This window comes from Triplophysa rosa, linkage group LG16 (assembly GCF_024868665.1).
Source record: "Triplophysa rosa linkage group LG16, Trosa_1v2, whole genome shotgun sequence".
Classification (NCBI taxonomy): Eukaryota; Metazoa; Chordata; class Actinopteri; order Cypriniformes; family Nemacheilidae; genus Triplophysa; species Triplophysa rosa.
In genome coordinates, this window is record NC_079905.1 from 1,924,653 (window position 1) to 1,951,576 (window position 26,924).

The following is a 26,924-nucleotide window of genomic DNA, read 5'->3' on the forward strand; positions in this document are numbered from 1 at the left end:
AAATAGAACAAATGGAGATAAAATAGAAACTTTCACTCAAGTCTCATCTGTCTTTTAGATATTTCTCCTAAAAATCATCTTTATCAGAGTTACAGAAGAGATCTCGATCATTTCTCGAATTGAGCTCAAATTTGTGAAGTGTACTATTAAAAGTCAATATTATCTCAATATGAACTCAAACATTCCTCATCAAATTTAGCACAAGAGCAACACCCACATCCGTCTAGTGTGACAGCAGCGAAAGCAAAAATAGCATTCTTATCAGAAATTGTAAAAATCCAAAACCTGACATTTCACAGACTATTTCTGACCTTCACATCAAAGCGAAGCAGATCTGGAAAATCTATGTTATATAATCTCAGTTGTCCTCATCCATTCTTCCGCGAGAAGAAACGTAGGCTTTTCCATCAGTTCAGCAATGGAAAGGTCAGTGGAACTTCTGGGAATGTCAGGACTAAAAACAGCATTGTGCCATGGACGAGGGGTGACGGGGAAACTCAAACCTGAGGAGAAATGTTGCTGACGGCTCGTTAGCTCAGTCTGAATGCTTAATCTAAATGTCAAGCTGGGGTCAAACAGGAAGGTGGGATTCACGAGAAAACATCTGGAAGGACCTGATAGAGCAGAGGCCATTGTGAGGATCGAGGACCCGAACGCTGCAAAATCTTTCCGTGGCCCGACACATTTCTGGCATTACGCACGCTCGCTGGAAACTGAAAGATTGCATAAGTGTTGCAGGGAATCATGGGTAAAGTCAGAGCCGATCGGTGATTTAAGAATTGATGAGGCTATGGAGTTCACGAATGGACTCCTTTGAGACAGAAATGGCGCATTATTTCTCAAAAATGTAATTTTCTGGTAAGTCGCTTTGGTACGAAAACACATGCCAGTCAAATAGATGCAAATAACATTCTCCTCAAGTTGAAACACATTGTAAACTTCTATTCGACAGAATCAGAGGAATTTAATTATTAGCTGGAGACATGACATTGCCATAATGATGATTGAATCTGGCTCGCACCCTCCGTCTCTTACCACCAATCATTTGAAATCCTAATAAAAATAATTACACAACACTTTGTTTTGAGTAAAGTGGATTGTCTGTTTTGACAATTTTCCGAAGTGAAATGCAAACTTTGACATTCATATGTCCATTTTATTTGCAAACCTCCCATTCAAAATAAATTGCAGTACGAGGAATTGAAACACAATGAGTATAATGGAATCCTGCTTCCATATATATTATGATGCATACAGATTTATAATTCACCTTATTGCCGTCAGACACGTGGGGTGTTTTTCCTTGAGTTTATAGAGAGAAAACGCCCCCTTGTGGAAATGTTTGGGTACTATTTCAACATCAATTATATAGGAATGTCATGCATTAGAACAGGGGTTCCCAAACTTTTCAGCCCGCGACCCCCAAAATAACAGCGCCAGTGACTCGAGACCCCCACTATCCTCGGAGGTGGTTAAAGTATACAAACGTTGCGCGCAAATGCACCTTTTCTACCCAAACGCGCATATATGACAACACAAAAGAGCTTAGAGTCTTAGAAGACAAAACCTCAAACCAAGTGCAATTTATTTCAAAGAAAAAAAATAACGTAAGGATACATAAGACTACTTTTCAAGCAAAACGTTTTACAAAGAGAGTTTGTTAGAAATTAGAATAAAAATGAATGTAAAACGTTTTAATTGGCAAATGTTAGTAGTTATGTTCACAAGTAATGGGGAAGGGAACACGTGGTTACTCTTCTAGGAGTTAATCTGAGGGAACATTGTGCATCTTAAATTGTTTGAAACCTAAAATGTACAACTAAAAATCACTTTTACACCATATGGTTAAAAGTAACCACGAATATGGCTTGGAAAAGTACAGTTAGTTAAAGAAAGGCTCTCCTATCATTGTCCAAAAGAAAAAATACTGTAGTGTACTTTAGTATTTACTATAGTAAACTGTAGGAAAATTCCCAGATACTAAAGTGTTTCTGAAACTTATACCATATTCAAATAGGCCTACTATAGTGTTTATTACAGTTTTTTTAATTCACTATGCAGAATACAGTATTAGTGATTACTGCACTGCAATGTACTGCAGTTTACTATAGTAAATACTACATACAGTGTTTTTTCATGTAGGATGCTTTTTGGATTTCACTTTACTTATTTTATTATCAAAAATTCATACATGCTAATCTGATCAAATACATTTTGAGCCATCGTTCACCTGTCCACACATACATGTAGCATCGTCCATGCAGACACAAACCCCAACATCTATTTGTGTTTGTTTGTTTGTTTAAAAGGAGATTATCTTAGTGTTCAAGTCAAAGGAAGTGATTTGACTTCATAGACTCATGACACACACACACATGCACACATCCTCCCCAAAGCCTCTTCCTCTGTGACACGTGTCCAGGGATCTTCTGTCGGGGGTCGGTGCCTGGCGCCCGGACAGCAGGTGACAGCTGCCCTGTCATCGCACGCGGCCTCCCACGGTTGTCCCGCCACAACTCTCCAACATTCACTTCCCCGGAGAGATGGACACAAAGGACAGGCACCTCGTTCGGCGCCTGTCGAGGGGCGAGGATACACTATTGTTTGTATCAGGCCGCTGAGGGCGGCGAGAGCACTCTATAAAACAATAGAGCCAACAGCGAGTGCATTTTTGAAACGCTGCTAAAAATAGTTTGATGAACTGAGCATCATATATCTGCAGTGCATTGTGGGATTGGAAGGGGGTGATATAGGACAGATATGTAGCATACCTCTGTGTCTCGAGTCTTTCAGGGTGGGATTGACCATTGAAGATCATTTTATGGGTTGAAGGGTCAGATCTGGTTTCATCCTTTTTTCCCCCTCCGAGTCCAAGTATGCAGGAAGTTCTGCTGACTGAATGTCTTCTAGACACGACAACACGTCTTGCGAATGTTCATACCAAGTGTGCAAGGCAACCTGAAGTGCAAGTACGTTTAAACTTCAGGGTAAAATGACAACATGCATTGGTTTTATTCATATTAAAGGAAAATAGAAAAAAGTATCTCCCTTAGGGAAATAAAACAAGTGTTTTACTATAGTAAAACTATACCCAGTTGAAAAAACCAGCATAGGTATGTTTTGATGCTGGTTTAAGATGGTCACATGTTTGTTTAAAATGGTCATGTGCTGGTTTAAGATGTTCATGATCTTAAACCAGCACATGACCATCTTAAACCAGCACAAACCAGCATCAATGATGGATATTATACCTATTTTACAAGGTGACTCATTCGTGTGAATTCCTATTTCCTACAATCTCATTCGTATGTTTTGTTATGATTTGATTTTGCCCCTGTGACGTTAGGTTTAGGGGCGGGGTTAGGGTAGCCATTTATCGTTGTTTTGCCACCAGCAAAATGAGACTTTGCAGCTGTGATTTTAGGGTTTGGGTGCGGTAAGGTGTTGGTTAGCCACCATCTAAAATACGTACGACTTCTTTTGATATCAGGTTATTAATATATAAATGAACACACACGCGGTCTGTGTATTAAAGTTTGTGCTGAGTGACATGAAAAAAGGGGGCTATTCGTGTCCGTGCACACAAATCAATGGTAACTATTGTAAAAATATGGTTAATTTACATATACATTTAAGCATTTGGCAGACGCTTTTATCCAAAGCGACTTACATTGCATTATACTATACTATACAATTTGTGGGTACTATGGTTTTACTCCAGATAAAACAAAAACAAACTGGTTACTTATAGTAAAGCCAGGGGACTGTCAAACCGCTAATGAATAAAGACTGGGTTTGAGAGGCTTCTCTTCTTCTTTGAGAGGGTTATTTTGTCTTTAACAAAACTAAAATAAAGCCTAAATATATTAGCCTAAGAGTTTTTATTGAATAAAAAAGAAACATTGCAATATTTTAATAAATTATCCTTTACGTGCTGTGTAAATTCACCATATTAAAAGTTACTAAAACTAAAGTCCTATTCGCACAGGATCAGTATTATCTGGGGACCTCTGGTCATTTGTAATAATCGCAGAGATTGTCTGTGATCTTAATCCCGTGCGAAACGGCCATGTCTGTAATTTGTCAAGTAAAAATTCCCCCACAAATTAACTACCATTTTGACGAACACCGAGGTCCTGTGATAATATTAGTCCAGTGCGAATCGCTGCGATTTGAAATTTTGAACAAGATTTGGCGGGATCGTATCTCATTTTTTCAAGGTTTCTGTGCGCCTTTTCAGTCATCTTTCGCAAAGAATGGAAGCTGCGTTGGAGTGTTTTCACAGTATTTTGGGTGCTGGGTTATGTCGCTACATAACAATAATATTGGCAGAGAGAAAATATTCACTGTAAAAAAAACATGACAGGATCAGAAGAGCGAAACAAAAAAGAAGGAATATATGGAGATGGATGACATGCATGGCAGCATGCGGTAAGGAACATTCTTCTGTTTACATACAACTACACCTACAACGACAAGACTTTCACGTAGGGTTGTCAACGGTAACGCGTTAACGCGTGCGATTAATTATTTCAAATTAACGCGTTAAAAATATTTAACGCAATTAACGCAGCATCAGTTTGTTTTGACATCCTTTGTCTAGCGTTACATTATGTAATCACGCTCTTTTTCGCGCGATTTGAAACTTTGCTTTGACATGTTCAATGAAGATAGACAGCTTCTAAACTGTGGGACGCGGCAAAACGCAACGCGAGGTCCAGCCTGGTGTGTACAGTAACGGGCTAAAGGCTGCGTCGGTGAATCTCTGTCAGACAGCGCATCCGAGTTAAGCTCTCTTTCGTGCCATGTTTAGAAAGAGGGAACGTCATTTCCGGGAGATAAGTCAGTAAATTCGAGTAAAATCACTGAGTTCACTTATCCAGTGCAAATGCGCAACATGATCACAGACAATCTCTGCAATTATTACAAATGACCAGAGGTCTCCAGATAATACTAATCCGCGTGCGAACAGGGCTTAAGACTAAATAATATTTCACACAATAGTTTTTTACTGGCCTCAGCCTTGCATCAGCCAATGAGACATGAAAACAGGCTCCTAAATATTTCAAATGTACTAATATAATCTTCCTTTTACAGTTTTTTTATTTTAAAACCAGAAGAACAACTATAAAAAATATGTATTAGATAGAAAAGAAACAAACAGACAGATAGGAAAGTGCTAAATTTGTATTACCTCAAAGTCACACGTACATTTATACAGCACATAGTTTCTTTTGAAACGTTTCTCTATTAATGTGACTAACAACACAATAACCAAAATGAAAACAATGCAAAAGCTGAACTGGTTTAAACTGGTTGAAGTAAAATGTTCCCCGTGCTCTACAGGCACATTGTGTGGCGTGACAAAGCCCAAAACACTAGTTCAGCACTGATCTGAGTGTTATGTTTTGTTTGTATTTTGATATGAAATCATCGCCTGTGCTGTTGTTTCTCGATAATAAAGCTGTTTTTCTGACCCGCTGTTCAATTCTTTACATTCCAGAGCTAAACTCTTTTCTCTTAAGTGGATCACATTACAGTCATTTCCGGCTCTGTTCCCAACATTTCCAGGTCAAACGCATTCGACAATAAAGACAGACTGGCGTTTGTGGCGGGGAGAGGGGAATATATCTGTGAACTGCGGGGACAAAACAGGAAAGAGATGCCAAACTGCTTTCCTAAGTCACAGAAGAATAATACGTGAGACAAATGAACTCAAGAGTTCACTTCTTGGCAAACACTAAAGAAATCATTTTAAAGTGACAGTTAGGCCAGAAATGAAAATTCTTTCATCGTTTACTCAACCTCATGTCATTTCAAACCTGTATGACGTTCTTTCTTCTGCAGAACACAAAAGAAGATATTTTGAAGAATGTAGATAACCAAACAACATTAAACTCCATTGTATGAACACAAAACCACTGAGACATTTCTCAAAATATCTTCTTTTGTGTTCCACAGTCATACGGGTATTTCTATGGTCTTTAAGTCGCCCCTTTGCTGAAAAACATTATAAACACATTCTGAATAGTTGAAGGCATGCTGCAGAAACAACTTGCGCTACACAAAAGCCAATTGGAATGCAGCGGCGTTTGAGAGCACAATGTACGCCGATATCCTGGAATAAAACAACAAAATAACACAATAACAGAACGGAGCGATAACCAGCAGGGAACTTTGCTGATTAAATTCCTCTGCTGTGACTCTATTGTACATCTCGCTGGGCTTCCGCAGCTCCGCTGTTAAACTCACGGGCATTGTGCTCGCTTAAAATGTCCTCAGAGGTCCAAGCATCCAAACGCTTCAACACAGGATACTTTGACTGGGGGCCGTTTGTAGATGAGGTTCATGTTGAGGGGCTTTGATGTGCTCGTACAGCCAAAATAGTGCCTGGGAGTGACTTGGCTGATGTTGGGCTTTAAGATGAAGTTTTGTTATGTGTTTAAGGGTTGGAATGTGTCTGGGAATGACTCCAATTGTTAAACGTCAGGAAACTCCTTATTAAAGCGTGTTTTAATGCATTAGAAGATCAGCAAGGGCTGTACCACAGACAGCAGAATATTACTTCCTTTGAGAAGACCTCATTTGTTCATGCATTGAGCAGAATCCAAGAGTTTTAAAGAAGTAACGTTGATTAAAAATATACTAAGTATAGATGTGGTAAAGCTTGGGGGACACAAAAAATCTTGTCATTGAAATATCATATGACTTATAAAACTAATGACTATTATAATAAGATAAAAAAACTAGTTTTCCCAATATTTGTGTGTGCTGTCTTAAAAATGCTCATTAGAAGAATCAAATTTTACTTACGGTTTTTCATTTTGTCTGTTGTTGGGAGTTGCTGCAAATAAATCGAAATTGCTTGGCTTATTTGGATGAGTTAAAGTCATGCAAAAACATTTACAATTTAAAAATTTTATCGTCCCTGAAATTTGAAGCAGCAAAAACAAAACACTTTTACAGTCAACTTAAAAATATAAGGCAGCAACTTTTAAAGCACTAAACTTTTAAAGTTGTACTTTGTCTTGTGAAAGTTTTGCATAACTCTTTGTATATATTGTCGCCTTTGAATTATAAGATTCTATGTCTCGTCTATATCTCTTACTGGCAGAAGTTTGCCAGTAACTTACTTTAGATGTAAATTTGTGTAATTTACTGGCAACAGCTTGTTCAAAGATAAATTAACATTAAACATTAACAAGTCTTTATCTTTACAGAAAAATAACGATGACAGCCTCATGCCAAGCATTCTGGAAACCAGAAATCAGAAGAAAAAAAACATGAAAGAGAAGGTGGAGGAGGATTTCTGATTCCCAGAATGCTTTGCATGAGGCTATTATTTGATAGTAAGACTGTAATTTCTACAGAAATATTTAACAGTCTGCATTTTGAGCAGTTATGTGATAGGGGCTACTGAGCTTCAAAGTTTTGCATTCCATTTGACTTTGTCGATAAAACCTTTTTGGTTTCTATGTTTATGTAAAAAATAAGAATATATAAATAACTACAGTATATATGTACATTTTGACAAAAATGTCAGCTAGGACCTTATAATTTCAAGTTGACAATCTTGGAGTCCACACTTCAAACAAATGTTGCTGCCTTTAGTCATTTTAACTTACAGTTACTAAGTTTCTTCAGCTTATAAAAGTAACAATTGCTTATTATGATGAGTTTAGGTGACGTAAAAACACATGTTACCTTGACTTCTTGATTACATCATTTTTACAGTGCAATTCATTAAGACAACCAATGTTGTTTCAGCGTTCATCTGATCCCATGCAACGAGCCAATGAACCTTCTATTCACCGTACAATTGTGAACTGTGCTATTCTTCTCATTTGGAATCATTTTAAAAGCTTTATTTTTACAGTTGAAAGAGGATTTGAAACTGGGATGGAGTCAGGTCGTATGGCGCAACCGCACATTCTGTGTGCTTTACCAAACCCATCTTTAATGATTTTGACCATATTTAGTGCTCAGGCTCCAAAAATAGTTCCCTGACCCCCTCCGAGTGGCACCACGTTTGCAGGTGGTACGAGTGCATCGGTTCTGCACGTCCACTCCGGTGCTCCCCGGGGAGGGAACGTGTCGAGGAAATGAGATGGCAGACTCTGTAGAGACTAAATGACCCATGCAGAAATGAACTGACTTCTGGACGAATTAGATTTCTATAACCACTGACTTATAAAAAGAAACTGAGTCGGTCCGACCTTAATTGCGATTTCAATGAGGTTATACAATTTGAGACATTCAAGCATTTACATTGTATTTAGCAAATGGAGACAAAAATAAGAATGGCAGGCGAGATCACATTAAAATCAGACTCCAGACACTGAGGCCAGACTAGACGTCTTTACAAAGTCAAAACGGGAATTGCCTTTAAATATTTAATGGATACACCTTGTTAAAGACATTACTTCAGTTCTCAAAACATTCTCTCAACGTACTAAACACTTTTATTAGGTACAGAGCAAAACTTTATGATAGATGAAAAGTATATATGCTTTTGGTGTTGTTTTTCAACTTTTCAAACATAACTTTTGATTTGATTCTTTGTAACGTCATCTTAAGTAATTCACTAAAATGTTTATTATTTATATTATTTGTATTTATTCATGTACCGTTTATTCTTTAAATAACAACTTAGAAATATTTTCATTTCAGTGACAAAAGACCACAAGGTTACTTTTACTGCAAAACGTTTTTATTTCAACTGACTGCAGGTGTTTGTTTTTACAGAGGAACATTTGTACAGAAATAGATGTGCTGAAAAGCACAGATGTCTGCAGATAAAAAATTAAAAAAGAACATATACACAATTTACACAAGCCACTTCCAGTGGAGCAGCGGTTGAGTAGGATTGTCAGAAATCCATTCGCAAAAACTCCAAAGTCCGAGCGAGAAGCCAGACTTTGTGAAATCATTGTATGCCAACAAGGACACACAAGTGTGAGTCTGGGATGTGTTCAGTATCATGTCTCTCTATGTATTGCAATATTCTCAATATTCTCCGTCTCAAGTATTTCCCGAGATCTGAAACCATTATAAACAGGAAACTGATCGAATCCTCCAATCCTCAACACCACCATTCATGGCACATTACAGTTTAAAATAAAACTACTTTTCTTAAGGAACGTTTTTAAGGAATCACAGCAGATGTGAATTTGATTTGATGGCCGTCCAAACTCAGAGCCGCTGGCCCTTAAAAATGTGCAAACCAACAAAAGCCAATCTTTCCATTTCTTCAACAACATAAAATAATAAGAGATCGAAAGGCAGCAGTAATAAAAGTACTTAAAAACATCTTTATAAGTTTCAAAAATAAATGGCATTCGAACCTTATCAAATAAGCCAAACCATCAAATCTTAAAAGTGAAACATTTGAACATTTGATGAGAGTTAAAGCTCAAACACAACAACATACACACAACCAAACAACACTGACGGCATGCTGTAACACGACTCTAACATGTATCTACATAGCTTCATTCATGTACACAAACCTTATATTTATAACAAAACAAGAAGCCTAAAGCTTGGGTTTCTTCATGAGAAACTCATTCATTCAAACACAGCAAACACACATGATAGGGTCATGCTGTATATACGTTTCATTCTCCATTTCTGTTTTATTTTCATTTCAATTTGAACTTTTATTGAAATTAAATATGAAGTGTATTTTTTATATTGATATGTGTTGTTGTTAATCTGATGTTATTGTGGTCTCGGCAACTTCACTAATTAACAAGGTGCTTGAAAAGAGCAAATATACAAACAAACAAACAAACAAAAGTTGTTGAAGAAAGAAACTCTATATATACACAACCACCTGTGTGCCGAAATGTTTTCTCCCTTTAACAAATCATGCTGGATTTACTCCTACCTTGAAAGTCAACAAAAATATTAGCCTATTAAAGGAAAAAACTATTTACAACCGTAATATAAGTGCAAAAAGACGTTGAAAAGTGTGTGGCTACATTTTGGATTAAATATAAATGTATCATTTACTGAACAATATTAATTGTATACTGTCAATTAATTTTGTATATGAAAAATGTCAAATCAAGAATTTTAATATAAATAAACAAAATAATGACTCTCAACATGACTCAATAAAATAATTTCATAATAATAAAGTGTGCACACCAAAACTACAATCGTTTCTTCTGCAATAAACGCTCATTCACAGTACACTGGCGCCCTCTGCTGGGCTCATCTCAAATTGACGCTTAACTACTAGTTGCATCTGAAAGAAATTACCATCCCATGTCCTCATAAATACCTTAAATTACTACATATGATCTGAAAATCTTTCACAGTATCAACAAAAGGAGAAACCGCCTCAAGCTTGCTTCTGTGGGTCTTAAAACAGATTCACGGATCAGTGCTAAGAAGTTTGCAAAATGCAAAAGTCAAATGATTGTGTAAAAAACAATATTCAATAAAAAGTACTAAAGCTGAAGAGATAAAGAATACTTTGGCTTAAACAAAGAACAGAGAAATCCTGTGCGTATCTGTGACATCAGACATCACTTCTTTCATACCATACAATGTGTTGAAGCGACCCGCAGATGTTATGTGCTTTGACACAATGATTACGAAAGGAATAACTATTAATAGACATTTAAAATATATGAAAATATAAAGCATTTTCGTATAAAATAAGATCTATATGAATAATTAATGCGTTTTTTGTACTGCTTTGTACAAAAAGAAAGAATTTGGCATCAGTTTGAAGAGGTTTTGTAACACCATTTGAAAATGCAGGTAATCTTTTAAAATACTTTAAAAGTAATACTTGACAACATAATAATGCAGTTGCAAATGGTTTTGAAATCAACTTTTCAACATAATGAAAAAAAATGACAGATTAGGTCTGTAAATATGTTAATTGTATATACTGTATAAGACTTGTATGTAAAAACTAAAAGACCTCATAGAAAGTGCTACCAGAAATAAAACATGTCTTAAATAAAATAAATATAAAATACACTTTTTTCCCCAATGATTAAAAGAATAGTTCACCCCAAAATGATCCCCATTGACTTGACCGAGTCATTTTCATTCCTACTATGGAAAGTCACTGGGGACCATTTTTGGGGTGAACCATTCCTGAACCAAGTTCAGAATCTCAAATGGTCTTTCACATCGCTTCATTACAGCATAAAATTCATCAAACGTAAAATAAGCAAACTTAAACATAATTTGTCGTGAATATGCCAGTGGCAAACGTGAGGTAAAACACATTTCACATTGTTCAACCAATATCTTCAAAATGGCCTTGACAGATCAGCTGCATATTCTGGGAATCTTATGGAAGGCAAACTACAGTATGACAAGTGCAATCTGCAGTTTTCACACATCCGATCATCAGCCAAAAATCCATTTGTTTCCTCGTGGCCTCAGTAGAACTTCTGCATTCGACCTTTCAAGCACAATACATTTAGGGACCCTAACATCACCGTGTTTTTAATGCAGCCGTGTGGCGTGCGGCAGGGAAACCCGAGGGACAGAGGATCGCCTCATGATTCAACTCCACAAAAGTCTTTCAAAGTGTGTTGAATCAGTTCAGGACGTATTCTCACATACACTCGACACACGAGAGCCGTGCGTCTCGTCTTTTAAGGCCTAAGGTTTAAAGTCTCCATATATGCGCTGGGATAGTATTGCCACAGTAATGCTGGATAAAGTGGATTATACATAAAGACAAGAGTATAGATTTCAACATGTACAGGGCGAACGTACCCATGATATAATCCAAACCGACGGATAACATCGAACTATCAATCAATACTTAACAGAAATCGAAATATCAGTGTTAATCGTTTCCGTTTTAAAAAGGATTTGTTCCATTATGGATAAGTTCTTTGAATCTTTGAATGCATGTCCATGTCGTTTAGCGTTCGCACACTTTTAGAGCATTGAAGCACCTTCCAACAACATGTAAAATGTGCAAAGTGGAAGAAATGGTGAAGTGATAACACAGAGAGAAAATCTTTACATACAACAGGAATGTTTCCGACCGCTCAGCTCGTGTGGGAGAGTGAGAAAGAAAAGAGAACAAGAAAGAGAGACAGGTTATGGCGTGATCATGGTCGCAGTTTGTTTCCACTTTACTACATCACGGCCGACATAAAGCTGCAGCGATCCGTGTGCAAAAACAACACGTTCATGACGTGTGAAGAGTCATCGTAATTCACCGTCAAGGCAAATGGCACTTTGATTGAGTTCTGACAAAGGCTTGTGCACAGCTCTTACGCTGATTTCACATCCAGGCGGTCTGAACCGATCGACGCCTTTCCAAAGGGTTTCATTCAGCGGCTCATCCGTCTCACCGTACCAAAGGCCACTCACCTGGGCCACACCCACTTTCTCCTCCTCTGTGAGCTGATTGGCTGTATCCGTGAGCCAGTCTGTCCGTTCAGAGCGTGGCCAATATCCGTGAGAATGAAATGATGACGGTGAACGCCGTCTGGCCCACGCCAAACACCAGAGCTTCTAATGGAGTCATGCCTTTCCCCGCCACACGATACACACCTGCCACGGCCGCACCTGAGAGACGACATCACAAACAATGACATCACACACCTGCATCTTTTTAAATAACATGCACTGATGAATCGCAACATAACTCCCAGAGTTTAGAAAGTAAAGAGGTCAATTCATGTTGATATCGATCTGATTTATGTACACATCAGAGAGATAAGAAATGTTCTAAGAGCCATTTGTGAATTTTTGGGGACGTTTTTTTTTGTCCTGATGTAACAGATGCACCCGGATTTTCAAAGATGCTCTTGTTCTTTAATATCTCATCTCTCACAAACACGAGCAGAGCGACACAGTTGTCGTCTTGAAGCACATGCTCCAAAAGAATGATATTAACGAAGCCATATTTAAAGACTATATTGACGTAGCCTTGGTTACATCAGCAGATAAAGTTGAAATGTGCACAGTCAATAACACCAAGGACATGTTAAGAAACATGCAGAATGACTAGTGTTCCGAAACCTGAGTATGCAAAAACACTATCCGTTTAGATACCCAGATGCTCTGCTTCTGCTGAGCTGTTCTGTCCCATAAATCTACAGTAGCTACAAAGTCACCAAATTGAAAACATTCATACTTGGAAAGAGCCACCCAGTTCTCAGTTTTACAGTGTTTGTAATATATTAGAGACACAAAGAAGTATACTTCTTTAAGCATACTTGTTTAAATTATTTTGTTGGTTGTTGATAGTACATCATAGGTTAACCCTTACGAAACAAAAATATATGGGAATATATGTGAAAATATAAAGCAATATATTAAGTAACACATTTCCATTTGTTGGAACCAAGTACTTCAATATATGAAAAGCGTCATTTTATTATGTTTTATTCAATATACTGTAAAATTGTAAAATATTAACAATGTATTATTACAAACCTTGCATCTTCATATTTTGTTATTTTTGCCATAAATCATTGTTATTAGTCACCGGTGTTGGGTAAGTTACTCTGAAAAAGTAATTAATTACTAGTTACTAATGACATTAAGTTATCACATTAATCTAATGACATGTTTACTGAGAGAGGAAAAAGTATTTAGTTACTAATTACTTTCTATATCCTACATCAACCTTGATTAGAAAAAATAAGAGTAATCCCTTACTTTACTTTTTCAAGGGAAAAGTAATTAAATTACAGTAACTAATTACTTAGTAACTAGTTACACCCAACACTGTTAGTCACGCTTTATGTTTGTCACTGTGTTCTGCAAATGTCTAACCAATAAAAAGTATTAAAAAGTGCTTGTCAACTTTGACAACACAGAATAGTACAGCGTTCTTATACTTCCTGAAAAACAACAAATTTGGATGATACATTAAATGATTTAATATACTGACATTTAATAAATAGGAACATTTATATTAATTTGATGTAGTATGTGATTTCAGATGCAAGTAAAGTAAAAGCGGTGAGTTTGGCTCAGGGTTAATAGGCAGATATTATTGTTGACTGACTGGTGATGACTCCTCCAGTGAGCGATGCGAGGAAACCCACGCTGATGAGGACCACCGTGATGAAGCGGCCTCTCTTATGACGCTGCAGCGTCACGCACATGAGCAGACCCACAGCGCCGTGGACGAAGACAGATGAGAAGAGACACCAGAGAAACACACAGTACCACATTTCTGCAGGGAAAAACAAAGACGAGAGAGAGCGGTCAGAGCGTCGGCTGTTTTAAAGAGAACACGACACAACAGTAAGCTTTATGTTCATGATGAACACGTTCTTCTTTTTTTTGAGAAGTTCTGTTTTTTAAATCAAAGAGGAACAGATTTGTGAGGAACGTCTCCTGAAAAAAACATAAACAAACTTCGCACAGAAAATTACTATTTCATTTGTTAGTTGTTAACCAAATAATGTCTTTTAAATATCCCAACAATTTTGGTAATAATTTCACAAGGAATCAGCTCAAGACGGTTCTAGAAGATTCCAGACTATTGCAGAGCCTCTTGGGAAACCGCTTATCAAACTGCTGTTGTCATGAACTTTGTAAAATGCATCCGCATGCAAACGATAAATGCTTAAGAAATCATGTGCTCATGAGGGGAAATCTGCTGACAACTGCAATTTTACAAGTTAAAAGGCTTGTATCAAATAACCAACTGCATACTTGCACATACTGTACAGTGCTGATGAAAGCGCTTCCCCTTTAATGTGAAAAGAAAGACATTATATCGGAAACATGCAAGCATGTGATACCCGTACAAAACATGACAGAAAAGATAATACGAATAACGAAGGTCTGCTCAAGTAGTTTAATGCATTGCTTCTGTGTAAATTAGTCTGAGGACACACAAACACAAACAAACACACAATGTATTGATTAAACCATAAGCTGCCACTCACATGCTAAGTGAGACGTAATGTCCAGACACAAAGGCTTTTGTGCTGGAAGTCTGTAAACAGCACACGCACGCACACAAATATGTGATTGTGAAGGGTGAACAGCCGAGAGAAAGAGAGACATCCATCCATCAAACTGTGTTATCAGTACACTGAGCCCAACAACACAAAAGCCCCTGACAGCAGAGCCACGCTGTGCCAGGAGCACCACTGTAGTTCTTATGACTGAATCTATTGCCTCAGCCAAAACATGCAAGACTTAACACAGGCACACTGTAGCACAGAGATAAAGTAACTGTGAGAAACTTCAGTACGGAGATAATACAGAACAGGGACAGAGTAACTCAGAGACACTTCAGCACAGAGAGAGAGAGAGAGAGACTGTAGTACAAAGAGACAGTAACAGAGACACTTCAAGACAGAGATACTGTAACAGTAAGAGAGAGACAATGTAGCACAGATATGCATATAGAGAAAAACATTTCAGCAGAGAAAAGAGGAAGACATAAACATTTCAGCACAGAGATAGTGGACGAGAGTCACAATAACAAAGACATCGAGTAAGGGAGACAGAGACAAATATAGAAAAAGAGACAGAGGAGCACATAGATGCATTAGCAAAGAGATACTGAGACAGTAAACGCAGAGATACATAAAGACCTTTCAGCACAGAGAGTCAGTAACAGAGACTTGAGCACAGGCAGAAGTGAGAGAACTTTAGTTTCTCTTCCTGTTTCTCTGGATCTAGAAAAACAGCGACTGAAACACAGAGTTCCAAAGAACACAAATACACTGAAGCACAAGGATCCAAGAGTGACAAAGTCAAAAGTGACAAAAATAATCACAAAAATACAAAGTAGTGACCACACAACAGCAAACGCGCGACAGACTATCCAGGTCTCATGCGAGGTTTGCGTGTACATTGTGTGTAAAGTGAAAACAGAAGGGGGGCTTAATGTAAAGAGTCGTGCTTGTGAAAGGCCTCTTCAAACATCACATGTTAACACGGCAGTTTCCGAGGTTACGAAAAGCCTCTTTTGTGTGGCTGTCGAGTATCGACACATTCACAAAGACCAAAACTGACACGACACGCACACTATTCAAGAACTGAAAGCATATACCATCAAAAACTGTAGTACAATTTAACATTATTTAAGCTAATCTCTATGTTAAAACCAGTCTACCAAAATTTCACTAACACACAAGTAAAATTTTATTGTAGTCTTGCAAGTGAGAAAAAAAACAGACTAGAAGCTTTTCTATGACTGATAGTATTTTAATGGGGCTTCAATTCACTCATGATTAAACTCGCTTTACACGTATTTGGCGGCTGTATTATTGACATGTAAAAGCTTAGACCCTAAATATATGATGACCCCATTTTTTAAGAAAAAGTAAAACATTATATTCAGAACAATATGGTCATTTCAAAGCTGAATCAAAAATGTATGATAATTAAATGTCAAAGCCCTAAAACAGACTATTAATCATCATAATCGTCAAAACCCACAAACAGACAATTAATCATCATAATCGCAATGATTTATTAGTCAATTAATCGTGACAGCCCTAATAGCCATCAGCAAAACAAACACAGAAGAAATGTTTATGTGGTCTGTAGTGCCTGTGAAAGAGTTGTTTTTTCTCCACAGGAAGCTCCACCACAGCGTACAGAGATAACTGCAGCTTCATCTGTATCTACACTGAACGAGCCGTTTCTGTGATGGGTTATAAAGCACACATCTCATTTATATTTATTCATTTATACTATATACAAGTATATAGCAAGTATACTAATATCAATGTACAAGTAGTATACTTGAAAGCGTACTATAGCAGTGCTACTTGTGTCTAAATTGGCCCAATTTTTAGTTTATAAAAGTATACTTTAAGGATACAGTCATAAACTTTGAGTAAGCAACTAAATTACAACTATGCTTTTCGTTTGTACTGCAACTATACTACAAGTATACTCATAGAAATGCAGTTTAAAACTCGGAGCCTATTTTAGGTTATGGGAGTACACTTTGAAATATATTGAAATACATAAAATATTAGTTTATTAATTTAAAAAGTAAATCTTTGCAAGAATATTTGTAAGTTATACGATACAGGAATACTTCATTATACTTTCAAGTGTTTTATATCAAGTGTGTGTTGACTTTAAGATTCTGTAGGACCTCCACGTCACGATTATGAAATTTTGATTAATTGCCTATTAAATAATTGTGATTATGGTGATTCATTGTCTGCTTAAAGGCTTTGCAATTATGATGATTAATTACAATTATTTTATTCAATGAATCAAATAAAGATACATCAAGAAATGTGAAAATTTTGTAAATAACTAGTAACATTCACTATTGAATTACCTTAACAGAAAAGACTGTTTTAACAGAGAAAACTGAGATATGAGGATGATGTCGTCTTGCTGTGTAGAAGCAGCAAACCTGGAATCACTTTAATAAAACTCATAAACACAAAAAATACAAATCTGATATTTACATTTAGTCATTTAGCAGACGCTTTTATCCAAATTTGATATAACTCAAATGATGAAGAACTGTCATTAAAACGTAACAAGGATGGCGGATGTAAAATGGCTAAGATCACCCCTGTTTTCTAAGGATTAACAATAATTGTTATTATGTCAAATAATTGCGATTATAGCCAAATAATTGCGATTGTAGTCGAATGGTTGCAGTTAAAGCCGAATCGTTGCGATTAAAGCCGGCTGGTTGCGGTTTAAAGCCGAATCGTTGCGACTGAAGCCGAATTGTTTCGCTTAAAGCCGAATAGTTAGGTTTGAAGCCGAATGCCTGTGGTTATAGCCGTCTGGCTGCGATTATAGCCGAATAATTGCGGTTATAGTCGAATGGCTGTGATTGTAGCCAAATGATTGCGATTATAGCCAAATAGTTGCGGTTATAGCCAAATAATTGTGATTATAGTCTAATAATTGCGATGGGGCGATTATTAATTGTGAAAGCCCTACGTCCACGGTTTAATATCTACATGCTTTTATGTGTACTGTAATTCCTCTCGCTCAATTCCACCACAGACATGAATGATCTTTAATCACGCAACATGCTCGCTACAGTTTCTATTATTATTTTAACCAATTAAGCATTTCAATATTTCAGGCCCTATACATATGTAAAATCTTCCACTTGCATCTCCACAACACTAAAGTTTCTAGATAACACCGTTGAATCTTAAACTTTCTTCGCTGGCACAAATTCACGGCAGAGGGAAATGAAATGATTACATAGGTTAGTTTCACTGACCAAAACAGGAAATGACAAAACGACCAATGAACTCTCAACCCACGTGTCATGTGCTCTCTGTGCACCTGCAGCTTTAATTCAGCACAGACAGAGAGAACACAGCTGTTTCTTTCACTGACTGAAGCTTCTGAAGTGATGGATTTTCTCTTCCATAGGCAGAGGAGGTCAACATCAGCCCTCTTGTCAGTTTTTGAAGGAATCAAATTTAACATTTTCTGTGGAAACGAATGTGTTGTGTGATCTATTCAAGTCTTCGGAAGCCTCAATAGGTTTGTGTGGAAAACAGAAAACAATTGAAAAAATCGTCAGTCGCATCAAACCAGGCGTAACGTGGCAATACACCATTTCAGTGCATATTGTCGTGGATTTAGTTCGGTTTTCCACACAATAGCTTTTGAACACTTTGAATATAACACATTCAGTCTAAAGTCCATAGATTTTCCAGTTTGAACTTACTAGAATTCCTATCTTATTTTGAATGAATGAACCTACAAAGTAAAAATCTATGATCAATAGAAAAATCAATAATGAAGCCCCTGAACCAAACCATCACTGCCCCAAACCAGATTGTAGTAAGACCTACAAATGAGATTATATAAATTTATACAAATGACCCACCTTGTAAAACAGTTATGAATAGACACGAGATTGTGTTAAGATTTTAGAGTGTTTTTTTGTGGTCAGTATGTATTTGTGAGAAAAAATTGCATTAAAAATTCAGACTGCTCTCCTTTGTTGTGTTTTACAGAAAAACGAACAGCCTACACGCTTGGAATGACACAGTGATAAATTAACGATGACAGATTTTGTATGTTTGTGTGAATAATTCCTCTAACAGTTCTCACATCGCTACCACGATTCTCTCACAAATTCTGGCACAACAATGCTCTCCACATTGCTTTATGTGTTTATGTGCAAGATGTCCGTGAGAATAGATCAATTATCTAGCAAAATCTCTTAAGGGAAAGATGCGCGTGTGGCATGTCTAACACCAGCCTCTTCTGTGGGAACATTACGTTTCATTCTGTCTTCAAGGAACATCCACTGACCTGCTTGTCCAGTAGTTATCAATCAAATCAAATCAAACGTTAATAATCGAAACTAGACTTTGTTAGACATGGGACAGTTTTTCTAAAGGGAATCGATGGTTGACACACAGAGCTCATGTTGAGGTTTAACTCAAGTTAAGAGAGCAAGCGCATAGGTGCCAAGCAGTGTTGGGTAAGTTACTCTGAAAAAGTAATTAATTACTAGTTACTAATGACATATTCAATAGTGTAATTAGATTACTGTACAAATGACTCTCTCCAAAAAGTATTTAGTTACTAATGACTTTCTATATCCTACATCAGCCTTGATGAGTTAAGTGATTCAAGGATAGGCATGAAAGGGCTCTTTTAATTCATTCAAATAAATAATATTAAACTACATAAAGTACTCTTATTAACTGACCAAAGTATTACAAATGTGAGAATTATACATTAAAGCACAGATTTTAAAGTTAGACTTTGAATTTTGATGTCAATTCCACCATTGCACACACATACATTACACAAAGTATTTAGTTTAATTACATCAAAAGTAACTGTAATTAAATTACAGCAAAATAAGAGTAATCCCTTACTTTACTTTTTCAAGGGAAAAGTAATTAAATTACAGTAACTAATTACTTAGTAACTAGTTACACCCAACACTGGTGCCAAGTGCCAAAAGTGTAAAATGCGCAAGAGAAGATGCACACAACAGCATCATGTGGAGAGCAATGTGCCACCTGTAAGAAGGGCCTACTGCACAAGTCAGCAGAGAGGATGCTGGGACTCAAGATTAACCAAAGATTAATAAATGACACGCTGCTTAAAGTTTCACACCAGGTGTAAATGTATTAATGCACTACAGCCAATAACCTTGATTTCAAAGCATACAAGTTCCGCAGAGTCATCTGTACATGTCAGCATCATTTGTTCAACCACAAAAACCTTGGATTAGCTTTTGGATAAGCAGATGTGGAGATCTATTGGTAAAGGTAACGCTTTACGTTACAGTCCTGGCAGATAAAATCCATATTGTGTTATAGCGATAACTGTACCGTGATATTTACAACTTTCAAACACTACCATCAAGTAGGCTACTGACATATCATGGTATTATCATGTCATTTAATCACCACACCATGTTAAAATCTCTTTGTCTCTGGACATGCACCGTGATCATACTACACAACCATGATGGTAATATCATGGAAAATAAATTCATCATTTACAAGCATATATCAAAGCACAATGGCATTGAAATCTGACCATCACTCTACCATAATAGCTCACTGATAAAACATACATATGGGTCGTAAATAATCCGCGTACAATAATGTAAATTGTGACCTTGTTCACATCGGATGCGCACAGCGGCGCGCGTGTCCGCCGGTACAATAGCTGACCGGTTTGGGGAGGCGTGCGTGCGCGGACACACATGAAGCCTCTCGGACCCGATCTCGTGTGCACGTACCTGTGAAGTCCTTTAAGGTCGGTACCGTGCCCTGGACCAAGAGACTGAGGACCCGCTGCACGGACAGATTGATGGAGTAATCCTTATTCATGCTGGCACCGGGCTGGCGGAGCGCAGCCCTTCTGCTCAGATATCTGACCGACGATGATGGAGATGATGAGGGACACATGGAGCCTCTTCACCGGTGCCGGTGTCTGACGGGCTGGGTCCGTCTGATCGGTCTGACCAGCTGCTGCTCAGAGGCCATGATGGGTACGGCTGACACGCGCACGCACACACACAAACACTCTCACCGGCGCTTCTGCATGGCTCTTAAAGGCGCAGTGCTCTTAAAGGGAGGTGAACGGGTACATTTGAATTACGACCAACAATGTAGTTTATGAATGAAAATATAAAATAAAGGAGGATATTTATGATATATAGACCTCGTCGGATGACCTAAACAACGCTCCAAAAGAACGTCCTGTTTCAGCTACACAAACAGAATAATTATAACCTTTTCAAAATGTTAAACAAATATCTTTAAGATTTAATTACATATGTGAGATTAAAATAATGATAATAAATAAAAATGAAAACCGGAAGTTTATCTGTTTACATCATGCAAAGTGGTCCATGTTTATTTGATATAGTTTTAATGTATACGGGTTATATATTTTTTTTGAGGTTTTATTTTACGTTTTGTAAATATAATACAATATTATATATAATATAAATATATTTATTCCTATTATGTATTTTTTATATAATTTCATATTTAAATATTAATTAATATACAAATAATACAACACAATATATAACAAGACATAATTATGACTTTTTGACTGCAGAATATATACGTATATACAGTGGCAAGAAAAAGTATGTGAACCTTTTGGAATTTCATGGTTTTCTAAATAAATTTGTCATAAAATGTGATCTGATCTTCATCTAAGTCAAGGGTATTGACAAACATAATGCGTCTAAAAATAATAACACAGAAAATTCTGATTGTTGAACACACTCATTCACCATTCAAAATGGCAGTGTAAAAAGTAAGTGAACCCTCAGAATGAATAACTGGTTGACCCCCCTTGGCAGCAATGACCTCAACCAGGCGCTTCCTGTAGCTGTGGATCAGACCTGCACATCCTTGAGGAGGAATTTTAGCCCATTCTTCCTGGCAGAACTGCTTTAGCTCGGTCATATTCTCTGGACGTCTCATGTGTATGGCCCTCTTCAAGTCAATCCATAGCATCTCTATTGGGTTGAGGTCTGGGCTCGGACTTGGCCACTCCAAATGAGGATTTTATTTTTCCGAAGCCATTCTGTTGTGGACTTGCTCTGGTGTTTTGGGTCGTTGTCCTGCTGCATCACCCACCTTCTACACATCCTGAAGAATTGTCTGATATACTTGGGAATTCATCTTCCGCTCAATGATTCCAAGCTGGCCAGGCCCTGATGCAGCAAAGCCGGCCCAAATCCTGATGTTTCCTCCACCATACTTTACAGTTGGGATGATGTTTTCATGATGATGTGCCGTGCCCTTTCTACGCCAGATGTAGTGCTGTGTTTTCCAAATAGTTCAATCTTGGCTTCATCAGTCCACAAAACATTTTGCCAATACCGCTGTGGAGTGTCAATGTGCTCTTTTGCAGACTTCAGGCGTGCAGCAATGTTCTTTTTAGTAAGCAGTGGCTTCCTTCGTGGTGTCCTGCCGTGGATACCCTGCTTGTTCAGTGTTTTGCGTATCGTAGACTCATGATGTGAGCAAGTTCCAATGATGCCTTCAAATCTTCGGCTGTCATTCAGGGTTGTTTCTTTAACTCATTGATGAGTCTTCGTTGTGCTCTTGGTGTCATTTTGACTGGGCGCCCACTTCTTGGTAGAGTAGCAACAGTCCCAAAGTGTCTCCATTTGTAGCTTGTTTGCCGAACTGTAGACTGGTGAATTTCTAAAGTCTTTGAAATAACTTTGTAACCCTTACCAGCTTTATGTAAATCAACAATTCTTGATCGTAGACCCTCTGAAAGCTCTTTTTGGCGAGGCATGGCTCACATAAGCATGCTCTTCTTGTGCAGAGCAAACTCCAAAAGTTTGAGGGGTTTTTATCAGTCAAAGTAGCTGTAGTCCACACCTCCACACTTATTATCTTAACGAGACATCATGTGTGCTAAAACCTGACTCAAATGAGCTTTTCTGAGGTCATTAACTCAAGGGTTCACACAAGCACTAGGAGGTTTTTTGGTTGTTCTCAATAAAGACATGAAAGATCAAAAAAATGTTGTGTTATTATTTTAGACACATTATGTTTGTCAATACCCTTGACTTTGATGAAGATCAGATCACATTTTATGCCAAATTTATTCAGAAAACCATGAAATTCCAAAAGGTTCACATACTTTTTCTTGCCACTGTATATATATATCATCAAATTACACACAAATTAAATGTATTAAAATATATAAAGCTAAAGATCTGTACCCAATAAGAAAATATCCCACTTCATGCAAAAAAATGATAAACTCTCATATTCATGAACACATGTCTTTGTTTGCAGGCTAATGCAGCCTTTTGATTTTTGAACAATGAAGTTGGTTTCAGAATCACAGAACAGGTTTACTGGACGTAATGGCAAGTTCAATAGAACACTGACACGCACCCTTATCATTTTACACTATTTACCGGTCTGATATTTGAGTCTACGCTTGTATTATCTTACAAACCTCAAAGCTTCTGTACTCTCTTTGTTAACAGTCTATTGTTGCATGTATCAAATAATCCCCAAATCACAGGTCACGTGAGGAGAACGTCACACCAAAAGACAGAATGAAATAACTGGAAGAAAAAGCTGACATTTGATCGGAGATGACGGAAGCCCCTGTGCAGTGACGTTTGAATCATTTTGTGAAGAAAAACCTCAGCTCTTCTAAAGGGCAAAGGGGTTTTTTTCCCTAAAGGCAGATTTTAATTCCCAGAGCATTAAAATATCAATGGTTGCGTGGAGACGATCCATCTTTAAAGAAAAGCAATAAAAAGTTTAAAATCAGCAAATTTTAGTTGTTATGTCGGTAAGGAACAAAAAGAGCGTATCAAACAGGCAAAATAAAGCTGGTTTGAGCAGATACCTCTCATTACTGCTATAATGTATTCACCCGTGTGCTTTAATAGCACAGACTGTGATTTGGTTGGTCAAGGTGGAGCTTCAAATCACCATAAGAAACAACCGTATGATTTGCATTTCACAAACACATCTCCTGTGAGGTTTCTCTAGCCTTGATTTTAACGAGGTTTGATAGAATACATAAAGATCACACTTTATGGCGATAAACAAATGTGTCTGCTCTGACAGAGGGAAACTGGTTGTGGAAAATTCCACGTAGAACAAAAAAATGTTATTTTGCACATTGGCCACAAGATGGTGGTGTAAGCTTACATTGTAGTAAATGAGCAAGTATTTTCCCAATGACTTTCTTTCTTTCTTTCTCTCTCTCTCTCTCTTTCTCTCTCTCTCTCTCTCGCTCTCTCTCTCTCTCAATTTTTCAACTTCAAGGTACTTTATTGGCATGATTGCGTGTTTTTACAATGTTGCCAAAGCATTGAACATATAACAAAACACATACAAACAAACATTAGAGTGAAATTAAAATAAGGTGCTGTGTAAGGCATAAATATAGAATGAAATATAAAATAAAGTATATGTAAACAAACGATACAATACCTTTAACATCCGAAGAAGCTTTCTGTTTCAAAAAAGGTTCTTTGTGGTGAAAAAGGATCTTTAGAGTATAAAAAGGTATAAGAGATGCTTCTTTAAAGAACCTTTGACTGAATAGTTCTTTGTGGAACTAAAAATGGTTCTTCTATGGCATCGCTGTGAAGAACCTCTTATAGGCCGTTTACAATTTTAGATGTTGATATATTTGCAGATTTTTTGCAGTTTTTAGGTTTCCCATGAGAAATTTGAGAACTGCTCTCATAATAGAAAGATATTTTTCTCACAGTTGGTCAGATAAGCACATCCGATCCTGTCATCAGAATCGCTCCCGGTGCGAATCTGAAAGTTGGATTCTGAATCAGAATGCATGCGTCACTTGTTTATACTGTGAAACCCAATCCGAAGGGAGTTCTCGTTCTATTCATACTTGTTTCTGGATTCATTATCTTCTACTCTCTCTCTTTCTCTCCTCTGTCCCTTCAGGTCAGAGTGACCCGACTCTACGGCCCGATCGCATCGCAGCCTGAGTCACAACCACAAAGGCAACACGACACCCGGGTCTATTCATCACTCCAAACCTCCTCTTTCATTTCTCTGTGGTCTGATGGTTTGTTGTCACACACTTCACTTAAAACAAATGGAGTGAAGACCGGCAGCCATGCACGTGAGACTTCAAAGCCCATGCTTTTTAATACACACAGCGGTGGTCTGACAAAGACGACGATGGGAAAGATCGACCGTGGAAAAAGTTCAAACAGAAAAGGTCTTTGTGGCTTTGAGGCAGATTTCACCTGTTCAACTTTCCTGAGTTTGTTTCGAACAAATAACAGGTTGTACAAGCTACTGATGTGGGACTTTAAAGGTTTAACCTTGTTTAACCTGAACGCTAATCGGTTGTAAGATCACTGCCATAAAATAAAACTGGTCCTGGTTCAGACACCTGTGGGAGACCTGTCTGTACCTGCATGAACTAAAACATACCCTAGAGCTACGGAAACCAAACCCGGGGATTTTAAGACCTTCGGGATTTTTATGGATTACTCTTTTGCACTCAAAAACACATCTGATCGTAAAAAAGAGACTTTAGGAGACGTGTGGGGTTAAAATGCCTTATGATCACAGTTGTCAAAGGAAGTTGTGTATTCAAATTTCTATCTCTTTTATTTCTCCGTTTTCAGATATATATTTTTCAATACGATTATATGGAGAGCAAATGGAATTGTTTGTTTAACTCAGATATTTCTCCTGAGAAAAGAGTCCGTCTTTGTCAAAGTCTCTGTCATTAGAGTTTCAGAAGAGATCTCAACAATGTCTCAAATTCAATTTTTTGAGTTTTAGAAGTTCTTGGTTTAAGTAAGCAGAACTTTCAGATTTTGATTACTGTTAAATTAAAGTTCTTAAGTCTTAGTAAGTGTGACGCAAATATTTCATTCATCCTTCTCATCATCATATTTTAAAATGTACTCTCGTAATGCAGGCTGACGCAAAGCACGCTGTGGGAATAGGATATCCATCTCGACCAACTGTGTTGAATTAACATATTTAAATTGAGTAAATTGAACATGGAGCAAATTATTTTTTTTAAGTTTTAGCCAAACTTCCAGTTAATCAAAAATAATCATTATACTTTACTCAAAAGTAAAAATGTGTTCCAGGAACTTAACATTTTTAAGTAAGTAGAACTTTTTCATAAAATGAAGTTTGCATTACTTAATCCGTTTGATTATTTTGAGCATTTGGGTTTACAGTGTTCATTTCAACAATTACACTCTCATTTTTATTTCTCATAAGCAACTATAGGAGGAACATCCGAGACCTAAATGAAACACAGAGAATCTCCTGAGCTATGAGAAAGCAATGACATTTTCCTCTGTGTGTTAACAGTTAACAGCATTGTTTGCGTTGAAGGATGTACTAGTCGTATCACAACCCTGTCTTAAATCTAGTTCTCTGTTATAGAATCTCATAATTACGTTCATCATAAAGACAACTGAATCATTTAAATTATAGTCTGTGTTTCCTCACCAATGATCTGGGTGAGAGAGGGCTCCTCCAGTCAATCTCAAACATGCTCCAGGCAACCCAGTGTTAAAAAAGGAGGCGGGACGTTGTGATTTTTTGTGAAGTTCTGGGAATGGCTCATTCATTAGAATGACACTTGAGGTTTAAGCAATGCCTATCATGTTCTTGTTACAACCTGAAGGTGTTGGTCCTCATCGCTTTAACCACAGGCCCTGAGGGAGTAGATCTCCTAACACAGAATTCCCCTTCATGACTAAAGCCTGCAGACGTTTACGTTGGAAGACGTGATGCAGACATCCTCTTTTACTTTAAATCATAATGATGTTTGATCTCGCCTTTTGCCAGTTTTCACTTAGTTCTCATAATTGCAGGGCAGGTAAGACACATCACAAGACACAAGACACATACATTTAAAACCAGACTTTTATTTTCAAAAGAATAGATGGATCGCTACACAGGTCACGCCCGACTGAAATATTGGTTCCTCTCATCTCTGATGGGATTACAAAGGCAGGTTTC

At 37.4% G+C, this 26,924-nt stretch overlaps 1 protein-coding gene across 1 annotated transcript; it reads right to left on the reverse strand.

The window, feature by feature from the left end:
• Nucleotides 1-8,703: 8,703 nt before the first annotated feature.
• tmem170b (transmembrane protein 170B) lies at nucleotides 8,704-21,004 on the reverse strand. The gene is made up of 3 exons (XM_057355484.1): nucleotides 20,687-21,004; nucleotides 14,009-14,179; nucleotides 8,704-12,558 (listed from the first exon to the last, which is right to left on the reverse strand). Exons 1-3 carry the CDS (start codon nucleotides 20,853-20,855, stop codon nucleotides 12,428-12,430), a joined length of 471 nt encoding a protein of 156 aa, XP_057211467.1. The 5' UTR covers nucleotides 20,856-21,004; the 3' UTR covers nucleotides 8,704-12,427.
• Between the last annotated feature and the right edge of the window lie 5,920 nt (nucleotides 21,005-26,924).